We start from the raw sequence: 23860 nt of genomic DNA, 5'->3' as shown, positions 1-23860 counted from the left end.
GAAACACCTTTTACACGGATTTCGGAATACCTCGAATCTTTTTCATCTAATCGATGCTTATCTACAGTTTCGACTTCGACGTTAAGAACACCCGAGAACACATTTGAGTAAAAATACGCTGGTTTGGAACTTTAATTTTCCAATGTATTACCATCTCTGTATAAGCTTCTCCGAGGGAACTAACTGTACAATCTTGACTTAATTTTGTAGAGGAAGGGAATAAAAAGTGGAAACGTATTACTCCCTTCGCCCAAAAGGCTATCAATTTTAAATTAATACCGTTCGAATTGACGATCTTAAAAACAATTATATATTTCTTCTTCTAAATATCAAACAGGGTGCAATGATATGATGAGAACTGAAATGTTTTAGTTTTATTTTGATTGATGGGGTTCTAAATCATGGGTAAGGGGTATTTTAATTGATTATACACTGTATATTAAAAGCATGTGAAAGTTAGTGTTTACAATTTTGTTTTAAAGTTACGCATATTCATATTTTTAGCACATTTTTTACGAAACGCAAGATTTTATGATGTAAACATTTTGTTTCAAAAAAGGAAATGTCTTCACAACCAGAACAATGTCGGTATCTTTGCTGGTTACTTTGGAAAATGTGAAATGGAGCCTGAACTAACCTTATGTATACATGTATATTTGCTAATTTTCCTATTTAAGTTTGCAACGTGATTTATAAATATACAATTTTGAAAAGATGCCATATAAATCGATTCACTTACCAAAAAAATCGTATATTACTATTTGTTTCATATTATTGCAATAAAGATTTACTTGTGTACCGTATTATTTCTTCGAACAATGAAACAAGGGTAATTAAAAAAAACAACCCCCAAAAAACCACATCTATTGTGATGAGCTGACTTATTTTTTAAAATAAAAGCTTGGTTTTCTAATCAACTAACAAGTTAAAAAAGTCGTATACATGTATGCGTTTAGGTTGGTTATTTATTTTTGATTTTCGGTTGCTCCTTTTATGAATAAAAGTTTATTGATTTATTTATCTAGTTATTTATTATATCATTAGTCATCTTATGAATTGATTAAATGTTTTGAAGAATAATGAATTTACCTAGCTGCATACCTTTTTAAAAAAATTTGTTCGTAAACTTTGGACTATATATGATATGGGCGCCTTAGATGGCCCCCTAAAATGAACATCGTCGTTTTACTTCAATTCTTTTTTTTCTTTGTACAGATATATATGTGATGTTTATACATAATGTTCATTTTGATTCAAGTGCTCACATTTAAGAAATATGACATCGTAAAGACAACCTTTTCCCGCCATTTTTGCAATTTTAGAATAAAACAGCTTCAGGTTGTTTTCAAGCAGTTTTTCTTTCAGAAAACATAGAGCGCATGCTTGAACAAACAAAATATTTTAATCAGAGATATATATAGCCAAGACAAATAAGAAACAAAAAATATCTTTGTTCAAGCATGCGCTCTATATTTCCCATTCGTAAACGGATAAGAAAAATGTCAATTTTTGACCGATTTTGATTGAATTGTAGTAATAGCGTTACTTCTGACGTCATATACTGCAAGTGAGTGCAAATAAACCAAATGAATAGGTAAAAAATATATTTTAAATCAACTCTTCTAAAAAATAACATAACATTTTACTGTACCCGAAACACTTTAAAAAATTGCGAATTATGGGGGCCAAATTTAAATCATAGTATATATAGTTCTTAAAAAAGAAAAGCAGAATCGTAATTTTCAATCATTTTGATAAGGAAATATATGAGCGATTGTGTATTTTTAAATGATGTTTTTACTTTTAAATGACCGTAAAAATATGTTCATGTGGTCATCTTTAGTTTTGAGATATGGGGCCCTAAAAAATACATTTTCTTTATAATTGGATTTCAAACATCGGGCTCGAAAACAACAAAGGCCCCTACCCTGCATGGGGGCTACAATGTTCAGTGTCATCTACTATTGGTATAACACTATCACTGTGAAAATATGGTTAAGTGGTCATTTCTAGAAAATGAGATTCGGATCCCCACTTATAGAACACTTTTCAATCATTATAATGGGGTTTTAAACATCGGGCCCTGAAACATCAATGGCCCCTACCCTGAGTCATCTACAAGTGGTGAACCACTGCCACTATGAAAATATGGTGCTATGGTCATCTCTAGTTTATGAGACATTGGACCCTTAAGAATATGCACTATAATCATTATAATAGGATTTTAAAAATCGGGCTCTGAAACATTGGAAACAAAATCTCTTTAAAACAGAGGTTTAGCCTGGATGAAATTTTCAAAAACAGACAAACAGTCTGATAGATTTATCAAAAAATTCTTAAAACATTCTCGCTTAGTACAAATTCAGAACACAGAATTATGCATATAAGTGTATAACTTGTAAAACCAAGTACTTTTTTCAATTAATTACCTAAATTAAGTTTTATGTGTAATTCCATTACACACATGTTCAATTTTCAGCATAGTCTATAAAAATAATAAATTGGCAAAACGAAACTTAGCCTTTATAGATGAATTCAGTTGTACATGTATGCAACCTGGGAGTGTAAAAACATTAATTTTAATCCTTGCTGGATTTCCATCAATATTTTTTATAAAATCTGAACCAAAAACGTAAGGGAGAAACCCTACTATGGGGGAAAAGCTACTATATAGTAGCTTTTCCCCCCAGGGGGAAAGGCTACTATATAGTAGGTTTTCCGGGGGGAGAAGCTACTATGGGGGAAAAACTGCTATACAACACCGGTAGAGCTCGCTTCGCTCCGGCGCTATTAATAGAATAAAATTGATTGTATTTTATGTAGTATGATTTTCCACTTTCACTTAAAATATAAAAATTGGTTAACTTGGGTATATAATCAGATAATCAGTTTTCAGAGAGAGAGAGAGAGAGAGAGAGAGAGAGAGAGAGAGAGAGAGAGAGAGAGAGCGAGAGAGAGAAAGAAAGAGAAAGATAGAGAGAGAGAGATTACTCAGAAGAACTGACTAATAATTAACCATTATTGAGAGAGAAACAGAGAGGGGAGAGGAGGTATACATGTATTTTGTGTCTATTTTGCCAACGAACTTGAACTTGAAAAAGAGACAAAAGGGAGTGCAAGTGTCATTAAGTGTGATTGTCCTGGTCATTTAACGAATCCACAAGAAACCAATAATAACAGAATAATTATGATGGCTAAAGGTGCATGGTCAAGATTTTACCTAAACCATACAAAAAAAACCCGTTTACTTTATTTAACAGACTAATTTCTCCATATTGATTATACATTTAAATTTTAATAAGCAGTAGAAATTATAAAATGTTATCTTAATAAGATAGAAATATGAAGTCTCAAATTTTCATATCATTTTTAAGGAAAATCCCTATTTAACTCTAAATCCTAATCATTTTGAACAGTTTATACACTATGTTCAGAAGAGGTATCATTTACATTTTAGTGATTTTAGTGAAAATCATAGAAGTAATTGATTATTTATCTATTACTTGTTTTAAAGTAATCGATAACAATCGATTACTAGTACAAGACAAAAATGAGTGTAATTGATTAATAATCGATTATACATAATTCCACTATGTAATCAATTATTAATCGATTACATTTTTTAGTAATCGTGCCCATGCCTAATACTGTATGAAATTTTTGCCCATACTCGTTCTGTTTACAGCTTGCTGTGGTTGTCTCAAATCCTTCTTTTCCATCATTGTATGATATTCTCTTTGTAGTTCCTCTAGATTTTCTGTTGGGAAAAAACAATTCTATATGAACCACCTACTCGTTAAGTGGAAAGGGTTTTTGTTGATCTTTGAGTTTTACTTATAAGGACATTGATCAAATAAATTAATTAAAGTTAAAAGTATACAACTGTTATATATTTTGATTTATGTCTATATAAGTTTTCTGGCATTCCTCTCATGAAATAAGAATGAAATTATATACAGTGAGGCTTCAGATATTCGGACGCCAGCTATCATGACGATTTCATTTCTCAATTATATGGAGTTCTACGTTCGGAATTCAAGCTGTCTCTTTTTACCCCAAAACACTGTTTTTATTATAAAGTTTGCTTCATTTTTCTTGACTGTAAAATTTACGAGTCATCAAACAGTCGATTTTTTTAACAAAATATTACTGGCATAAAACTTAAGGTTAAGGGAGAACAAACTTACCCGATAGACCAAGTATTAAGGCTCGATGCATCTTGCCTTCCACACCAAATGGGACCATACATATATCCCACTTCTGAAGACCAGCTATCACTCCATTACGCTCGAACATGTCCTGTATCTCTTCTAAAGGGATTGGTGGACAAAGCGCAGTTTCCTCCAAATTGTACATCAGCACGTGCACTATATATATATATATATATATATATATATATATATATATATATATATATATATATATATATATATATATATATATATATATATATATATATATATATTAATATATATTAAATCAATAGTTTTCTCATTACGTCTGAATCTTTCACCTTTCCCCTCTTCTTCTTCCCTTCTCTGATGTTCTGAACATGAAAATCTAACGTCAAGGGTCACTGATTTCAATCAGTATTGTTTTATTTTATCTGGCCTATTGTTGAGAAGACATATCATTACGAAATGTTGAAAAATTCACAATTTTTTTTAAATTATGGCATTCTTAAGGTGAGCACTTACATGTAAAAGTTTTGTTAATGTGTAGTTTATGCTGATAAAAAAGTTTGAGTCAGCTATTTATGTTTAAGGTCATTATCGAGGGTCAATGTCCAAGCATTAGGGCACCCATCTAACGCTAGTGATCTATTACTATCTGGGGCCCGTTTCACTAAAAGGCGTAAGATACGACGAAACTTAAGTTTGGGCCTCGGGGCGTACGCCAAAATTTAGTCCGGCGTAAAGTGCGTTTCACCAAGAGGCGTACGCATGGCCGTAAATAATAGTATCGGACTAAGTTAAGGCCAGACTTAAGTCTTTGACAACGAGCTTATGCACATGTGCAACAAATGATAAACAGATAGATGAATACAAGAGGCCCAGGGGCCACATTGCTCACCTGAGCAACAATTGCCTTAACTCTGATCAAATTAGCAGTACAGTATCAAAATATCTTAACAACTGAGTACAGCAGATCTTGCTAAAAAAAATTTAAAATCTCTTTATCCACACCTTTTTTTGGGGTAAATACCAAGCCTTCTATTGGTGTACCTGTAAGAAGATTTTTCTCAATTCCTATATACCCCCCCCCCCCCCACCTCTTCTCTAGGGAATCATGGTTTCATCAAACTTAAATCTGCATAACCTGTGCTTTCAAACTAAGCACTGAGTTTTGGACAGAAAACTTTCCCAGAATATTTTTAAAGAATTCCTCTATATATTCTTATGTAAAAATTCAAACTGCCATCGCGGCCCCGCCCTACCACTAGGGACTGTGATTTTGCAAACTTGAATTTACACTACCCGAGGATGCCTATACACACGTTTAAGCTTTTCTGGCCAAATAGTCTTAAAAAAGAAGATTTTAAAAGATTTTCTCTATATATTCCTATGTAAAAATCCATCCCCCATGTTGACCCCACCCTACCCCTGGACTATTATTTAAACAAACTTAAATCTATACGATCTTGGGATGCTTCCACTCAAATTTGGGCTTTCCTGGCCTAATACTTCTTGAGAAGATGATTTTAAAGACTTTCTCTATATATAAAAATTTATCCCCCATTGTGACCCCGCCCTACCCCTATGTATGATGATTTGAACAAACTTATATCTACATTAACTGAGAATGGTTACACGCCAAATTGAGCTTTCTTGGCCTAATAGTTTTTGAGAAGATGATTTTCACAATATATTCCTATGTAAAACTTCACCCCCCTCTGGTGGCCTAACCATACCCCCAGGGAATATGATTTGAACAAACTTGAATCTACACTACCTGAGAATGCTTCCATTTTAATTTGATCATTTCTGGCCAGATATTTTCTGAGAAGAAGATTTTTAAAGATTTCCTCTATATATTCCTATGAAAAAATTGATCTCCCTCTTTTGACCCCACCCTACCCCCGGGTATCATGATTTGAACAAACTTGAATCTACACTACTTTAGGATGCTTCAATTTTAATTTGAGCTTTTCTGGCCTAATCGTTTTTGAGAAGAAGATTTTAAAAGATTTTCCCTATATATTCCTATGTAAAACTTTACCCCTCTTGTGGCCCCACCATACCCCCAGGGACTATGATTTGAACAACTTGAATCTACACTGCCTGAGGATGCTTCCATTTTAATTTGAGCTTTTCTGGCCTATAGTTTTTGAGAAGAAGATTTTTTAGGATTTCCTCTATATATTCCTATGTAAAACTTGATCCCCCAATTGTGGCCCCACCCTTCCCCCGAGACAATGATTTGAACAAACTTGAATCTACACTACTTGAGGATGCTTCCATTTTAATTTGAGCTTTCCTGGCCTGATAGTTTTTGAGAAGATTTTAAAAGATTTTCTCTATATATTCCTATGTAAAATTTGATCCCCTTATTGTGGCCCCCCCTCTACCCCGGGGACCATGATTTGAACAAACTTGAATCTACACTGCCTGAGGATGCCTCCACACAAGTTTAAGCTTTTCTTGGTCTGATAGTTTTTGAGAAGAAGATTTTTCAATTATCTCCCCTTTAAAGAGGGCGTGGTCCTTCATTTGAACAAACTTGAATTCCCTTCACCTAGTGATGCTTTGTGCCAAATTTGGTTGAAATCTGCCCAGTGGTTCTGGAGAAGAAGAAGAAAAAGTGAAAAGTTTACAACGTCAACGCCGCCAACAACGACAACGCCAACGCCGACGACAGACAACGGACAAATTTTGATCAGAAAAGCTCACTTGAGCTTTCAGCTTAGGTGAGCTAACAAGATAGAGAGACACGTGTGTCTAGATAGATAGAAAGATAGAACTTGATACTTGATTTTTGTGATTGACAAAATCACACAACAAAACTTGCTGAAATGTTTTATTTGAAGGATATAAATCAACTTGAGCTAATAGGATATGTTCAAAATTATTAATTCAACAGGGTTATTTATATTATCGAAATCTTGGGTGTTTTCATCATGTACCATGGCATTTCTTTTTGATCATGCGTCAATTATTGCTCGAGTATAAAGAATTAATTTTATGATTTTCTGGTTTTCTCATGCTTAATCATTGAAAGATCAGTGATCGAATTTGTTTAAACATAGAAAATAAAGTGAACTAGACCTGTTTTTGTCTTCAACAAAAAGAAAGAGTGCTTTTCGACTTTTACTATACTTCCACAAATTTAAAGGAACAATAAAAAATAAAAATATAAAAATCGGTGGGGGTGGGGATCGAACTCTCGACCATTGGCTTTACATACTCAGTACGCTAACCATAAGGATTTAATACATAACTCTGCTAATACCTTAACCTTATACCTATCGACATGGTTCAAGGTCACTGCAAACCCTTTACCCAAAGGCACTCCGTGGATGAGGTATGAGCCAGATTTAGCCAAAGGGAGAGAAGCCTTGCTCCGGATAAGCCGTCTTGGAAGGAGAGACAGATGGATGGACAGATAGACAAACTGATCATTATAGGGCACCGCATAAATATGCTTTTCTATCTGACTGAAAAATAGTTTAGGTGCTGTCTGTCCATGATGAATAGTCATCAAAACCATTTACCAGCAGCATTCGGTTTCCCTCCTTTTCAATCCCGGAAAATCTCTGATGTAATCCGATCACTGCATTAAATTCTAAGTCTGATAACTCTGAATAGTTTATCGTAGAAAAATTCTGCATTGCCGAAAAATAAAGTTTTTTCGGATAATATTATACATATTTACTGCCAAAAGGTTTAAGAATAATTTGGCCATTTAAGTGAACCCACCATTTCAACTTTCCTCTATTCAACCCAGCTTTAGGTTCTCCATAGCAAAACATCTTTACCTAACCTTTTAGAGGTCAGTTGTTGTTCAACCTCCTTCAGTAAGAAACCTTTTTCCAATACAAAATACATCTAAATGATATTACCATTATAAAAGCATCACATTACTTAGAAATACCCCTACATGTACATTATATACCCCCCCCCCCCCCCACACACACCTAATCTTTTGATTTTCATAAAAAGTCTTGTTTTGAAATCTTTTACCTAATTTTATGAAACTTGTGGCAATTTCTTTGAGTCATTTTTCACACATATTTGAAATCAATTACTAAATTTTGATCTTTTATTGTTTATTGAATGATTTGCAGCATTTTAATTAACAAATAGACAATTATTCCTGCTTGTGATTTCTTTTTTTATGAAAAAAGTAAGCTTATATCATATTTAGTGAATATCTTATCCATTCTGGTTTCTTGTCTCCTTTTAACCATGCTAAAACAGTATGACATACAAGTTTGACAGTTGCCTTAAATTAAAATTAAATTCAAACATTACAAACCTGGGTAGCTGGAGACGAAGGAAAACTTCATGAAAAATGTTCAAATTTTACACGTTTTCCTACAGTTTTATACATATATACATCAAAAGGTAAAAATATGTCGTTTCTTGTTCATTTCAAGAGTAAATATAATAGCAGATGTTCGTTCGTGTATCGTAAAAATGTAGTAAGTTAGTGTCGTCCGTGTATCCTGCATAAACGTGCGTGTATCGTGCATGATCGTTTGTGTATCAGAATCATGCGTATCGTTTGTCACCAATAACGTTACTACCACTGTGTCAGCATAATACACAATTTCATTGTCTGTCTATTGTCTACTAGTAATTCCCAAAATATCCTGTTAATCAAAATAAAATTGTGTTAACCTGAAGGTGGGGTGTCTTCCTCGAATGGATTGTTTCCAGAAATTGGTTTTAGATTAGTAAAAACATAAGGGGCAGGGTCTTTTTCGGACGTTGCTGAAACAAATTTATATACAAATTGTTTATATATGTATTGCACCTAAAAAACAACGAATGCAAAATAATATGAAAAATAAACAATTATTTTGAATATGATTTTGTTATTCTAATTCATGAAAAAAAAAATTACCTTAACTCAGGTAAAAACTATAAATTTTTTCGATTTCAAACAATAAAAATTAATCAACTATCCCTCAAATCAATATCATATTTTTTAACCTGAAGGCGTGGAGTCTTCATCAAATGGATTGATTGCAGACATCGCTTTTGAAGCAGGAGCAGGATTGTCATTTGACAAATCTGAAACACAAATATAACTAGACCTGTTTTTGTCTTCAACAAAAAGAAAGAGTGCTTTTCGACGTTTACTACACTTCCACAAATTTAAAGGAAAAATAAAAAATAAAAAAATAAAAATCGGTGGGGATGGGGATCGAACTCTCGACCATTAGCTTTACATACTCAGTACGCTAATCATAAGGATTTAATACATAACTCTGCTTTTACCTTAACCTTATACCTATCGACATGGTTCAAGGTCACTGCAAACCCTTTACCCAAAGGCACTCCGAGGATGAGGTATGAGCCAGATTTAGCCAAAGGGAGAGACGCCTTGCTCCGGATAAGCCGTCTTGGACGGAGAGACAGATGGATGGACAGATAGACAAACTGATCATTATAGGGCACCGCATAAAAATGCTTTTCTATCTGACTGAAAAAAAGTTTACGTGCTGTCTGTTCATGATGAAAAGTCATCAAAACTATTCACCAGCAGCATTCGATTTCCCTCCTTTTCAATCCCGCAAAAAAATATCTGATGTAATCCGATTACTACATTAAATTCTAAGTCTGATAACTCTGAATTGTTTATCGTAGAAAAATTCTGCATTGCCGAAAAATAAAGTTTTTTTTCGGATAATATTATACATATTTACTGCCACTTCCATCAAGGTTTGAGAATAATTTGGCCATTTAAGTGAACCCACCATTTCAACTTTCCTCTATTCAACCCAGCTTTAGGTTCTCCATAGCAAAACATCTTTACCTAACCTTTTAGAGGTCAGTTGTTGTTCAACCTCCTTCAGTAAAAAACCTTTTTCCAATACAAAATACATCTACATGATATTACCATTATAAAAGCATCACATTACTTAGAAATACCCCTACATGTACATTGTATACCACCCCCCCCCCCCCCACACACACCTAATCTTTTGATTTTCATAAAAAGTCTTGTTTTGAAATCTTTTACCTAATTTTATGAAACTTGTGGCAATTTCTTTGAGTCATTTTTCACACATATTTGAAATCAATTACTAAATTTTGATCTTTTATTGTTTATTGAATGATTTGCAGCATTTTAATTAACAAATAGACAATTATTCCTGCTTGTGATTTCTTTTTTTATGAAAAAAGTAAGCTAATATCATATTTAGTGAATATCTTATCCATTCTGGTTTCTTGTCTCCTTTTAACCATGCTAAAACAGTATGACCTACAAGTTTGACAGTTGCCTTAAATTAAAATTAAATTCAAACATTACAAACCTGGGTAGCTGGAGACGAAGGAAAACTTCATGAAAAATGTTCAAATTTTACACGTTTTCCTACAGTTTTATACATATATACATCAAAAGGTAAAAATATGTCGTTTCTTGTTCATTTCAAGAGTAAATATAATAGCAGATGTTCGTTCGTGTATCGTAAAAATGTAGTAAGTTAGTGTCGTCCGTGTATCCTGCATAAACGTGCGTGTATCGTGCATGATCGTTTGTGTATCAGAATCATGCGTATCGTTTGTCACCAATAACGTTACTACCACTGTGTCAGCATAATACACAATTTCATTGTCTGTCTATTGTCTACTAGTAATTCCCAAAATATCCTGTTAATCAAAATAAAATTGTGTTAACCTGAAGGTGGGGTGTCTTCCTCGAATGGATTGTTTCCAGAAATTGGTTTTAGATTAGTAAAAACATAAGGGGCAGGGTCTTTTTCGGACGTTGCTGAAACAAATTTATATACAAATTGTTTATATATGTATTGCACCTAAAAAACAACGAATGCAAAATAATATGAAAAATAAACAATTATTTTGAATATGATTTTGTTATTCTAATTCATGAAAAAAAAAATTACCTTAACTCAGGTAAAAACTATAAATTTTTTCGATTTCAAACAATAAAAATTAATCAACTATCCCTCAAATCAATATCATATTTTTTAACCTGAAGGCGTGGAGTCTTCATCAAATGGATTGATTGCAGACATCGCTTTTGAAGCAGGAGCAGGATTGTCATTTGACAAATCTGAAACACAAATATAACTAGACCTGTTTTTGTCTTCAACAAAAAGAAAGAGTGCTTTTCGACGTTTACTACACTTCCACAAATTTAAAGGAAAAATAAAAAATAAAAAAATAAAAATCGGTGGGGATGGGGATCGAACTCTCGACCATTAGCTTTACATACTCAGTACGCTAATCATAAGGATTTAATACATAACTCTGCTATTACCTTAACCTTATACCTATCGACATGGTTCAAGGTCACTGCAAACCCTTTACCCAAAGGCACTCCGTGGATGAGGTATGAGCCAGATTTAGCCAAAGGGAGAGACGCCTTGCTCCGGATAAGCCGTCTTGGACGGAGAGACAGATGGATGGACAGATAGACAAACTGATCATTATAGGGCACCGCATAAATATGCTTTTCTATCTGACTGAAAAAAAGTTTACGTGCTGTCTGTTCATGATGAAAAGTCATCAAAACTATTCACCAGCAGCATTCGATTTCCCTCCTTTTCAATCCCGCAAAAAAATATCTGATGTAATCCGATTACTACATTAAATTCTAAGTCTGATAACTCTGAATTGTTTATCGTAGAAAAATTCTGCATTGCCGAAAAATAAAGGTTTTTTAGCTCACCTGAGCTGAAAGCTCAAGTGAGCTATTCTGATAACATTTTGTCCGTCGTCCGTCTGTCCGTCTGTCTGTCCGTCCGTCCGTCCGTCCGTCCGTCCGTCTGTAAACTTTTTACATTTTGAACTTCTTCTCTAAAACCGCTTATCCAATTTCAACCAAACTTGGCACAAAGCATCCTTATGGGATGGCGAATATAAATTGCAGAAATAAAAGTACGATCTGTATTCAAAGCGGAGAAAACCTTGAAACTGTAGAAAAAGGGGGGTGCATTTTTAAAAATCTTCTTCTCAAAAACTACCGAGGCAAATTCAACGTAGTTTAGCATAAATTATCCTTATGGGAAGGAAAATATAAATTGCAAAAATTAAGGTCTAATTCAGTTTCAAATCTGAGTTATTACGAAAATAATGATAAAGGAAAGGCGTGTTTCAGCTTCGGTTCGGTTCGGCATCCGGTAAAATGGGTAGGCAAGACTTGGCCTGGTCAAAACAAAAGATTGGCAGTTATTAATCTGCCAATCTCATTAAAATTTCAGGATATTTGATGGACCAGTTATATTTGTATTCGCTGTAAATATTGCCGCAAAATAATGCGTATTTGGAATTGACGATTGCCGATCTACCCCGGCTTTTATTTTGCCACGGCCCGGGTTTGCATACCCATTTTACCAAGACTCGTATTCCATACTTCTAAAACGAGGTTCTTTGTTTAAAGCAGCCATGACATTATACGAAAAAGGGTCGATCTGACTATGATGAATTTGCTTGTTTATGCAACAGTTCGTGTATGAAGGGAAATTTTTGAAACATGCAAAATATATTGGTGCCGATTTTGTGAAGTAAATTGAGGCTAAATATTTCAATGCGTTGACAGATTTCACACATGACGTTGGTGTTAGCTAGGACTGATTTTCGTTTCGTATTCATTATTTATGCTTTGTAATTTCACCTGGGAACTCTCGTATTTCGTGATTTTTACGTATCAATTCAAACAGAGACTTCGGTAGATCAAACAGTTAACTCTTTACCTGCGCAAATTAAGAAAAATCTGATGTATCAAAAAAGTACTGAAATACAATTCATTCTATCGGTAATTCGGCATTATCTTTTGCGTAATGGTAGATTAATGCAATAGGTTTTGTTGAGATCGATGCTCGGCATTTTCTCGAGTTTATTCAGTTTAAATAGAGTTTGATATCGCTGAAGGAAATATGTAGGTATATATACATGTGTATATATGATTCATTTCGAAAAAATAAATTGTGTTCTTTATTTGTTATAGTGCATGCATGTTTCTTGTGTTTAATTGTTTACAATTTCTATTTACTAACCATATTTGAGTGTTAAACTTCGAATTATAAGCAATTAAGATACAGAGATTTGCTCACAATTCTATGTTTGTACACAGATCTTAAAAACTAAAGATTAAAAAAGTAAAAAATTTGTCAATATTTATTAAGAAAATTTTCAAAGTCTGTTCTTCCAGAAACCAATTTTAACAACTTATTGTATTGTAAACTTAACTTTTTTCGTCATTATTACTCCTACTGTACATGTGATCCTAGACTGTGTTTGTGTACATTTGTATAAACTGATTTTGAACCTTAAATACCAATGAACTGGTCTTGAGTGAATAAAAGAATTGAAAATCTTAGGCCATTCTTTTTTTCCATTTTAAATGCTGAATAGGAAATACCAAGTTAAAAATCTTAAGCTGAATGTAATAAAGTCATGTCAACAAAATACGACTCAAACCTAGGGAAACTGTGAGCTCTGTATCTTGCTTATAATTCTACGATTGACGCTGAAATTTTGGTTGAACATTAGAAATTCTATATGAATTAGAGTATGTTAAATACTTGTACAAAAAAATAAAAGAATGATATTCTGTATATACCTACTCTCTGGGGTCCCTTCATTATACAATAAATAATGTGAAATCTACATCAATTTTGATAGTTTTTCAGACACGAGTAAATAAAAACGACATCTTTAAAACAGTTTCCATAGTTTTGACACATTTCTGTTATGGGGATAAAAAAATTATCGCTATTCCTAAGAAAATATCACAGCGGAAAATTATCCTGGTTTGTACGCGAGGTAAATAACAGTCATTTAATTATAATGGAAAACAAATTAAATTTTTGAATGTTTTAATTTGAGGAATTGAGCACATTGAGGTACAATTTTCTTCTTCACATCTATACATGAAGGATTTTTTAAATAAAATACAATAACTATTATATATTTTTTTTAAATACAATAACAAGTAAGTAGTTGATGAAACAAATGTACCTATATGCTCTCATATATTTTGATCGCTTTACAAAGTGTGTGTGTGTGTGGGGGGGGGGGGGGGGGGCAGAACGAAAATATAGGGAATTGGAAGTTAACAACTTAACAGTGTACCCCTACCAAATGTTTAGTTTTATATCTTGCGTAGGATTTTCTTATTCTGGTAAAAAATAGTATTTCATGAAGGTACAATGTCAAAGATTACGTGTATGCAAAAATAATTGTAAAATTCGAATACTTGACAATATTTATTTTTTGTTATTCTACCGAGGGACCATATGGCACAATATCTTTTGAACGCCAATTGTTGCTCAGGTGAGCGATGTGGCCCCATGGGCCTCTTGTTTCGGATAATATTATACATATTTACTGCCACTTCCATCAAGGTTTGAGAATAATTTGGCCATTTAAGTGAACCCACCATTTCAACTTTCCTCTATTCAACCCAGCTTTAGGTTCTCCATAGCAAAACATCTTTACCTAACCTTTTAGAGGTCAGTTGTTGTTCAACCTCCTTCAGTAAGAAACCTTTTTCCAATACAAAATACATCTACATGATATTACCATTGTAAAAGCATCACATTACTTAGAAATACCCCTACATGTACATTGTATACCCCCCCCCCCCCCCACACACACACACCTAATCTTTTGATTTTCATAAAAAGTCTTGTTTTGAAATCTTTTACCTAATTTTATGAAACTTGTGGCAATTTCTTTGAGTCATTTTTCACACATATTTGAAATCAATTACTAAATTTTGATCTTTTATTGTTTATTGAATGATTTGCAGCATTTTAATTAACAAATAGACAATTATTCCTGCTTGTGATTTCTTTTTTTATGAAAAAAGTAAGCTAATATTATATTTAGTGAATATCTTATCCATTCTGGTTTCTTGTCTCCTTTTAACCATGCTAAAACAGTATGACCTACAAGTTTGACAGTTGCCTTAAATTAAAATTAAATTCAAACATTACAAACATGGGTAGCTGGAGACGAAGGAAAACTTCATGAAAAATGTTCAAATTTTACACGTTTTCCTACAGTTTTATACATATATACATTAAAAGGTAAAAATATATCGTTTCTTGTTCATTTCAAGAGTAAATATAATAGCAGATGTTTTTCAAAAGTACATTTACATATCCTACATGTAATCTTAATGGTGACAATTGGAGCGATTTTTCAATTATGTAAACACATCAAAATATAAAATTATAAAATACAAAATAAAGGCAATATAATTGCATACTTTTATTGAAAAACAAATTTTCACTGCTAACAATTGTAAATTTCTTTAAACAGCCTTAATTTTGTTTGTCATAATTTCTTATCAAACACAAACCCGAACAAGGCATGACGCAACACTTGGTATGTCAAGAGTATTTATGCTCTACATTATTGGAGCAAAGCGAGATAACCCTTCCAAAAATAATATTGAAATTTAAACAAGTTGTGATCTTTGGGCCTTCAAACCCCCTTTAAGGAGTCAAAAAGTGGCCCCTCTAAGCCGAAAAGATTTTAAAAATCGGATGAAAAATAAAAAAGATACAGTTAAAGGGCTGTTTTGCACTTTGGCCCCTGTAGACCCCTTATTTTTCAGAATTGTGTACCGAAAACTTTTTCCGGTTTTCGGATTGTGTGTGTCAATATACAGATAAAATATTGTAATATTTAAATGGAAACTTTTTGAGAAAACAAATGACGCGTGATTTTTGTTTAACATTGAAACCCCCATAGACGATTTCCATCGACCAATAAAAACCGGAAGTAGTCAACTTATTTAGACGAAACTCAGAATGTATTTTAATTCTTCCATCCTAATAATGTTCAGGCCTCACCTAATCCTTTAAACGTCATTTGAATTTTTTTGTTTTTTCATCCCCCTTTTCTAAATTTGTGGGCTTTATATTTCAAAAACGGTAAGATATAGATACTTGCCAACGCTTACAATATTGTAAGGCTAGACAAGCTACATCTAATTCCAAAATTTGAACGTTCAAACTTAAAAAATAACAAAATATTGCGTTTTCTTTAATTTTTAGAATTGTCCCTCTAGGTTCCGGAAGTACCAGAACCGGAAGTCCAAAACCTTACATTCCATAGATTGAAAGGTTTGCTGTATAACTGTTGCATAATTGAATCGATATATCTAACAGTTTTTTAAAAAAAGGCTGTCAGAAAACTGTCGAGTATAATAATAAAAAAAGACGAAAACAATAGGTCTTTTTGACCGAAAGTCGAAAAGCCCTAATTATTGCAGTAATGAGCTATATAAACATGGATCGGACAATATTAAGCAAGCATCGGACAACCATACAGTAGCTATACATATAAAAAAAATACAGAGGGTACATTTTTACTTAGTCCATTCAAATGCCAAACATTCAAATTATCATATTGTGTAAAATTTGTGTAACCAAGTTTCCAGTGATAGCGTTTTTCACGATGCCTATATTGCCACTACTATCTTTGTGATAGTGAAATTCTTGATAATAATAAAGTTCATCAGTAATAATTCAGGAATAAATGAAACAAAACAAAAGTACGTGCACGTTTATTTGTAAATGTTTAACCAAAGTTGTCCGGACCAAGATGTATGTGTCCGATTTATGGTGAACTCTACATAAACTGCCCAAGTACACATGATTTAACATTCTTGCAATTTAACACAAAACAAAAACAATGCGAAATAAGTGCTCGCGTAAAATATAAAACAAAATCTACAATATTGGCAACGTTACATATTGATTTACACATAAAGAGTAAACAAAATTAAAAACGTTAAGAGTTTTATTTAAGGCAATAAGCGTAGGATAAAGAAACATACGTTTCGATTCTTGACAAAGGACTATATATGGTATGGGCCTAAAATGGCCCCCTAAAAGGAATATCATTATTTTACTGTAATTCTTTGTTTTCTTTGTACAGATATATATGTCACGTTTTAACTTAATGTTCATTTTGATTCAAGTGCCCACAATTTAGAAATACGGCATTGTAAAGACAGCCTTTTCACGCTATTTTTGCATTTTAGCATAAAAAAGCTTGTTTTCAAGAAGTTTTTCTTTCAGGAATCATAGAGCGCATGCTTGAACCAACAAAATATTTTAATCAGAGATGTATCTAGCCAAGACTAATAAGTGACAAAAAATTTGTCCTGGTTCAAGCATGCGCTCTATATTTCCAATTCGGAAAAAGATTAGAAAAATGTCAATTTCGACTGATTTTGATTGAATTTTTGAAATAGCGTCACTTCTGACGTCATATACTGCAAGTGAGTGCAAATAAATCAAACAAATATGTGAAAAATATATTTTATATGAACTCTTCTAAATTATAACATAACATTTTATTGTAACCGAAACACTTTAAAAAATGGTGAATTATGGGGGCCAAATTTAACTCTTATCATATATAGTTCTTTAATTGAATTCAAAATAAAGTATATCTCATTCATATTTTGACTTAATAAATATTATTTTTTTTAACTTCAATTTTCATTCAAACACATTTACGAATTTATTGAAATGAACATGTATCTGTATCGCACATTATCATGTTTATATTCAAGATGTAATCCCCATTTAGTTTTGTAGGTGTCTATGCTAATTTTCAGACTCTCGAGATCCATGCCAAGCTTGCGAAAATGATTATTATTATATGGATATATAATATTTTAGAACTTGGTGAACTCATTGCATCTTTTATTGATACACGTAGGAGCAAAACAATCGGCCCGAATCGTCTCTCTAAGAGCAAAACATCCCGCAATCTTACTATAAGTTTACTGCGTATTTCATAAACCGGAACAAGATGGAGGGGGGGGGGGGCAATTGCAGCAAACGCACTACCGCTTGGCTGAAAAATGCGGCTTTTCATTTAAACGATTTGATTGCAGAATTTACGTTTTTAATTAAAACACAATTAGGTATAAGAATGTACTAAGGAACAAGATCAGTAAATATGAAAGAAGAAATTTAAATTATTACGGACTAAAAAAATATTAAAGCAACATAGAATCAAGCAAGCCATGGCGAATTAAAAACGTATAAAAGTAATTATGATAACCATTGATATGAAATCACTGATTTGAACATATTCTGAAACATGAAAATCACTAAAGAGACAATCATGTGTGATTGTACAGAAAAATAAAGAAGTTAAAGCAAAATGAGAAAAAGAACGAATGACTTTTGGCGAAGTTTCTTTTTTCATATAGCATGCACAGGAATCCAATGCGCATATATTGGCACCATACATTTTTAAAATGCCATGTTCATTGTACTTAGTTATTGATTATGAATAATTTTAAAAATATTCTTTGAATTGCACATGTAGTTTATAAAATCAGTTCTTTACTGGACTAAGATATGTTTATTCAGAAAAAATGAAAGTGCGTTAAAAAGACTTCATAGTTTTCGTGACAGTTACATTTTCAATGTGCACGTGCACGGAGCCGCCCCGGATCATATAAAAAAAATTATGTATTGATATATATGCATTATTATTAAAAGTTATTAATAAGTTATCTAATAAGAATTTAATAATGATATCCTCAAAAAAATCCTACCAAATAAAACAATGGGGTTATATACATGTACCAAACATAAAAATGACGTTGATAAAATCATAACGTAACGTCGCAAGGTGAACAACGTCATAGGTAAAAAAAAAATCCTTAACTTTAAATGCCAAATAAAGATATTTATAGTTATTGGATCTTCATGAAACTTCATAATTTTAATCTTCTGACATATATAAGTATAAATCCATAAAAATCTGGAATTGTGAAAAAAATGCCATAAGGGCCCTTTTCTCATGGGCGCAATCTAATTTTCATAAATCAGTTGTTTTAGATTACCGTAATTTAAGCTTTCTTATTTTCCATGCAGACCATATTTTCAGATAGTTTATGCATTGGGATATCTTCGTATTGTTTCAAAAAACATATTTCAACAATATTTCTATATTTCTATCGACATATATTGGCATGTTTAAGTGATATTTCATAAAAGTAAAGAAAAAAATCAACTCCAAATTTCCCCTAAAATTAGCTTATTTCAGGCCATATCTCAAAATTTACATTATAGACCCATACTTTTAGTTTTATTTTCTGAATATTTAAGTTTCTTTTGACAATTCAAGTCTGTCATAATTTGAGAAAAAGTTTGAGACTTTTAAATTATTTAATTGCATGTTGAATCGTTTATGAATAAAAATAGTATTTTTTCAGTGCAAAAAGGTCAAAATATCAATAAGGTGAAGAAATTGCAAACTTTTTCATTATGATAATTTTAATTTTATTAATTCTAAATAATGTAAATTTGTATTTGATACCATGGTTCATTTCGATAAAAAATTATAGAGGGAAAAGCGATTTACATGCTATCTGCACTTTCAGTGCAGAAAGGTCATATTAAATACACCATAGCACCGAAAGGAGCATATAGACCCCAAAAGTTTGTTTTGAATTTTGGTTAAGATATGTGTGTAGATATTAAAAAAATACTTTAGAAAAAAACCTTTTGATCGCAGGATCCAACGTCCTTAACATGTATACGGCAAGTTCAAATATAAAGAATGTGCATTAAGCATGGTAAAAAAGTTTCTATGCGAGAACTGATACCACCTAGCAAAACTCTCTATTTTCTTAATTTCATATACTTACACAATTTTTTCAAGTTTCAAAGTTTTTCCATTAAATTTTGTGGCCTTTAAATGCCTCTAAATGCAACAACTAATCACTGCGTATGAATTTACATGTAATTTACATAATTAGTTCCCAAACAGTCATTTCTATGTTATCAGTTGAAAAATATATTTCATACATGAAGTCAAAGCACCATGTTTTATAATTATTCTACATAATAGGTGATTTTGTTGGTAAAAGCAAAATTTCAAGAGTTATTTTTCATAGATTATATTTTCATGATCATCGATCTCAACTCAACAGTCCATATGATTACCAGTTTAAACCGGTTTTTATAAAACAGCTGTTCTTGCTGTTACTAATTTACTCCCTCTGTGATCTGCAGTTTTTATCGATTTATTTAAGTAAAAAATTAATTTTATCAGTGAGGGAATGTAAATATAAGCATTAAATGAGTTATTTTTGACGTCGTGGTGTCAATATCTGCCGTCAGGTGAGCAGACAAATTATCATAACGCGCTAACGAGCGTTATTCAATTTGTCTGCTCACATGACGGCAGTTATTGACACGACGAAGTCAAAAATAAATCATTCATTGGTAATGAAGTTAATCAAATTTACATGATAAATGGTACAATTTAAAATTACGGTCAGCACCGACATTCTCAGCCACACAATTATCAATCATTTTATGTTTACAACAGCCCTAAGCTAGGTGTAGATTTTTGGCTCGCAAACTTACGCCTTTTAGTTAAACGGACCTATGTCCAAAAATTTGACCAGTCCAGATTTACGCCGCCAGTAAGGTTACGCTGAGCGTACGCCTTTTAGCATAGGCGTCGGAACCGAAAGGAGGGGGGGGGGGGGGGGGGGGTAATGCAAATTTTAACATAACCATTTTTTTTTTGCCTCTCAATTTTTTTATATAAGTGTACCCTTTCCCCTTCCATTTTGCTTCCGACGCCACTGTTCAGTGAAACGTCTTGACCCTAAACAAACGCTAGGAACTTTAAATTACATAAGTTCAAAACGAATTAGTATATCAAAAACATAGCTTGAAAAAGAACTTTTACTCGTATATATTTACATTTTGCAGTGTCTTTGTCGGCTGTGATAATACTACGAATAGATTTTAACACAGCATTGTTCAGTTCAGTAAGTAAACCGCAGTATTGTTGGGGTTCAAACGGGGTTTGCATATTCAAAAGAAATGAAAGTAACATTACTTTTTGATCGATGTTCTCATATTAAATCGTAAAATTCCTGCAAATTATGAAAATATAAGTAATAAGGAAATATTCTTTGAATATTATGAGGTGGTAATTTCGGTCGGAATGTGATTAAATTTGTCATAAAGCCCTTCAGGCTTTATAAGATTTGATTTTGCCCCGGCCAAATTCATCAACTCAAAATACTTAAAGAATGATACCTTGTTTCTTAAGTTGAACACATGACATGAGCCTTTTTACAAAACAAAGAGTTATGAGCTTACTTATAACTCTAATACTGAGACTCTAGTTTTGGTTGATCATTCGAAATAATTACCATAGTAGGCAATTTATTTAGTAGTGAGTAATTTATTTATTTATACTGACATGTGTATTCATTTCCAATACATTTCTATAAAACATTTTAAACAAGAAGAATAGAAAAATGAAATTTGACCAAAACTGCGACGATGACCCTTCAAGATGTAAAGGAAAAACGCTCAATAAAAATATGGAGCATAATAAAATTTTAGAATTTAAGAAATATTTTACTTTTTTCTGTTGCCGTTGACTCCTCCAATGTGTTAAATGCACTGTCCAGTTACAGTCGACGAAATAAGTAAGACTACAGCTATGTGTAGTAGCTTACTCACTCGCTATTTTGATGGTAATGTTGTTTTCGACTGCAACTATGAAAATTGCATTTCACTTCCTGTTCGAATTTCAGGGAATCCCATACCGAAAGAGAAACAAGAGGCTCAGTAGTCTCGTTCAACCAGACGCTCGGCTGTCTCAGTATATCTCCGACGAGCAGAGAGTCTGGTAAAGCGTCACGTTGATAACCGCTACCGATAGGGGGCGTCGATTTAGTTTCATTTTGAATCGTTGTGTTAATGTTTGCCGGTTTTAGTTTGTGTTATATACAGATCTTAATTTTATTGCTGTTAAAATTAAGGAACTTATATCGATTTAGTTTTATACTATAGTCTCGCTTTCCACAGACTCAGAACTTAAATTTGACGAAGCGGTGAATGTTTGTTTACAAGTTTTACACGATAGCTAGATTTTAAATTGAAATACCTTAAAACATTTATTGGTTCTACCCTACCCCATAAGGCTACAGTGCAAATAAATCCTATCCATTTATAACTGTTACTAAACTTTTTAGTTGAGATCATTCAGTTTAAACGGCAAATTCATTCGATCACAAATGTTTACATGTTAAAGAAGGTGTGATTGTTTTCAACCAATCAAATTTAATACCAGTATTTTGGTAAGCCTCGTTTTGAGGTCACAAACATTTACGTGACGCTTTACCAGACTCTCTGCTCGTCGGAGATTTACGGAGACAGCCGAGCGTCTTGTTGAACGAGACTAGAGGCTCGATCAGGAACTTGTTTCTGCCCAAAATTGTTCTCAAAAGACGAAAAGAAATAAATACGAGGTTCTTAATGTTGTTTTGTTTGCAAATTACGCATACAAGAACAGAACAATGCCTTTTTAATCACTTGGACCAGTTGTAGAACGACTTCTTTTCGGCCCCTTATTTTGAAGATTTAAATATCTGATAATCAAAGTACTGAAAGTACTGTTAGACGGTGGCGCCGTTTGAAAGTGGCATATTACATGTATGGAAATCCTTGTTGTCGAAAATCCACAGCCAGCATCTCATACATGTACTAGCACAACTGGTCGTGAGTTACTTACATGGATAATTCTGTGGAAATCGTAGTTGTGTTCACAATCCACACTTTACAAATGTTATGTCTCTTTATCGTCATCTTTTGGGGAAAACCCATAGATTTATCACAGTAGGCTTTGTAGTATTGAAGTTTGTAACTACATGTATATGTTTGTATCTATATGTTTGTATCTATATCAGTTGACATTAAAACTCAGTTTTCGGTAATTCATGTACTACACAAATGTATTTTGATTGCCCCAGAATGACTCATTATATATGTGAGTTGCCACCTAATATTGAATGAATAAATCAAATCCAAAGCGATTTCATCACAGTACACCCAAAAATTTGATTGTATAAAGAAGGGGAATTTTGGTTTTTTCCCTTTTGACCTTTGGGTTGACCCCGCAAAGCGGAACAACTTTTGAAATGTGTGGATTGGACTATTGTGCTTTAAAGATATTGTAGATTTCTCAAAGTAACGAGAACAAATAAAGCTTTGGTGTGATAAAATACTTATCAGGTTTTTACTAACTACTAGACTTTGACCCGTGCGTGTACGGGTTGACATTGCATATCGGACATGTACATTTACGAAATAGATACATCCACAGGGGCCAAGCCCGTTTTAACATTAATTTCAATGTAACCATTTATTATTAATCACATGTACCCGTAATGTAACAAAAAATTGCAGGATCGCCCTGTAACGATTTTGGAGAAAATTAATGAAGAAGCATTGAAAATAACAGTCAAATTAATCATAATAAACCATTTTAAGACTGACTGTAAATATTCATCTAAAAATTTAATCCATATAATGTAAAAATTCTACACTTTTTCAACAACGTACACGTATTTTCTTTGCTACAGAGATAATACACGGAACGCATTCTATCGTAAAACCGGGTCAGTAGGACATAAATATATTTTTTCATTTTAACGATTAAACTGTTAACAATTTACACATTATATCTTCACTCTATACTAAGAGATACACGAAGACAAAAGTAAGTACTAAGTAAATATGTATATTTGTTATTCTATTATTTCTCTCATAAGGAATCATAAAATTATATATGAACAGAATATATAGCAATTAAATTTCCAATGAAAATTTACACGTATTTGTGCTATCGTTTCTGAGTTTATATTAATG

General features: G+C 32.7%; 2 protein-coding genes across 6 annotated transcripts in view; both read right to left on the bottom strand.

The window, feature by feature from the left end:
* Positions 1 to 22201, bottom strand: part of LOC128173811 (uncharacterized) — a 41665-nt gene extending 19464 nt beyond the window's left edge. Inside the window, exons 1-7 of one of the 5 annotated variants that reach the window (XR_008242573.1) lie at positions 21570 to 21828; positions 11164 to 11244; positions 10849 to 10941; positions 9156 to 9236; positions 8841 to 8933; positions 4188 to 4367; positions 3671 to 3757 (exon numbers count right to left, since the gene is read on the bottom strand). Coding sequence is in view for 4 of the 5 variants with exons in the window: in XM_052839477.1 (XP_052695437.1) it covers positions 3671 to 3757; positions 4188 to 4367; positions 8841 to 8933; positions 9156 to 9236; positions 10849 to 10941; positions 11164 to 11206 (577 nt within the window). In the remaining variant the exon portion in view is untranslated. Of the gene's footprint in view, positions 1 to 3670; positions 3758 to 4187; positions 4368 to 8840; positions 8934 to 9155; positions 9237 to 10848; positions 10942 to 11163; positions 11245 to 21569 lie in introns of all 5 variants that reach the window. The other 4 variants (XM_052839477.1, XM_052839478.1, XM_052839479.1 and 1 more) reach the window with 4 other exon arrangements.
* LOC128173818 (uncharacterized) overlaps positions 1 to 23860 on the bottom strand; it is a 139829-nt gene that overhangs the window by 60491 nt on the left and 55478 nt on the right. The window lies entirely within an intron of this gene.

The sequence above is a fragment of the Crassostrea angulata genome, chromosome 2 (genome assembly GCF_025612915.1).
Source record: "Crassostrea angulata isolate pt1a10 chromosome 2, ASM2561291v2, whole genome shotgun sequence".
In the NCBI taxonomy this organism is placed as follows: Eukaryota; Metazoa; Mollusca; class Bivalvia; order Ostreida; family Ostreidae; genus Magallana; species Magallana angulata.
The sequence above is the reverse complement of the archived record's forward strand: the minus strand, read 5'-3'. Positions and strand labels throughout refer to the sequence as shown.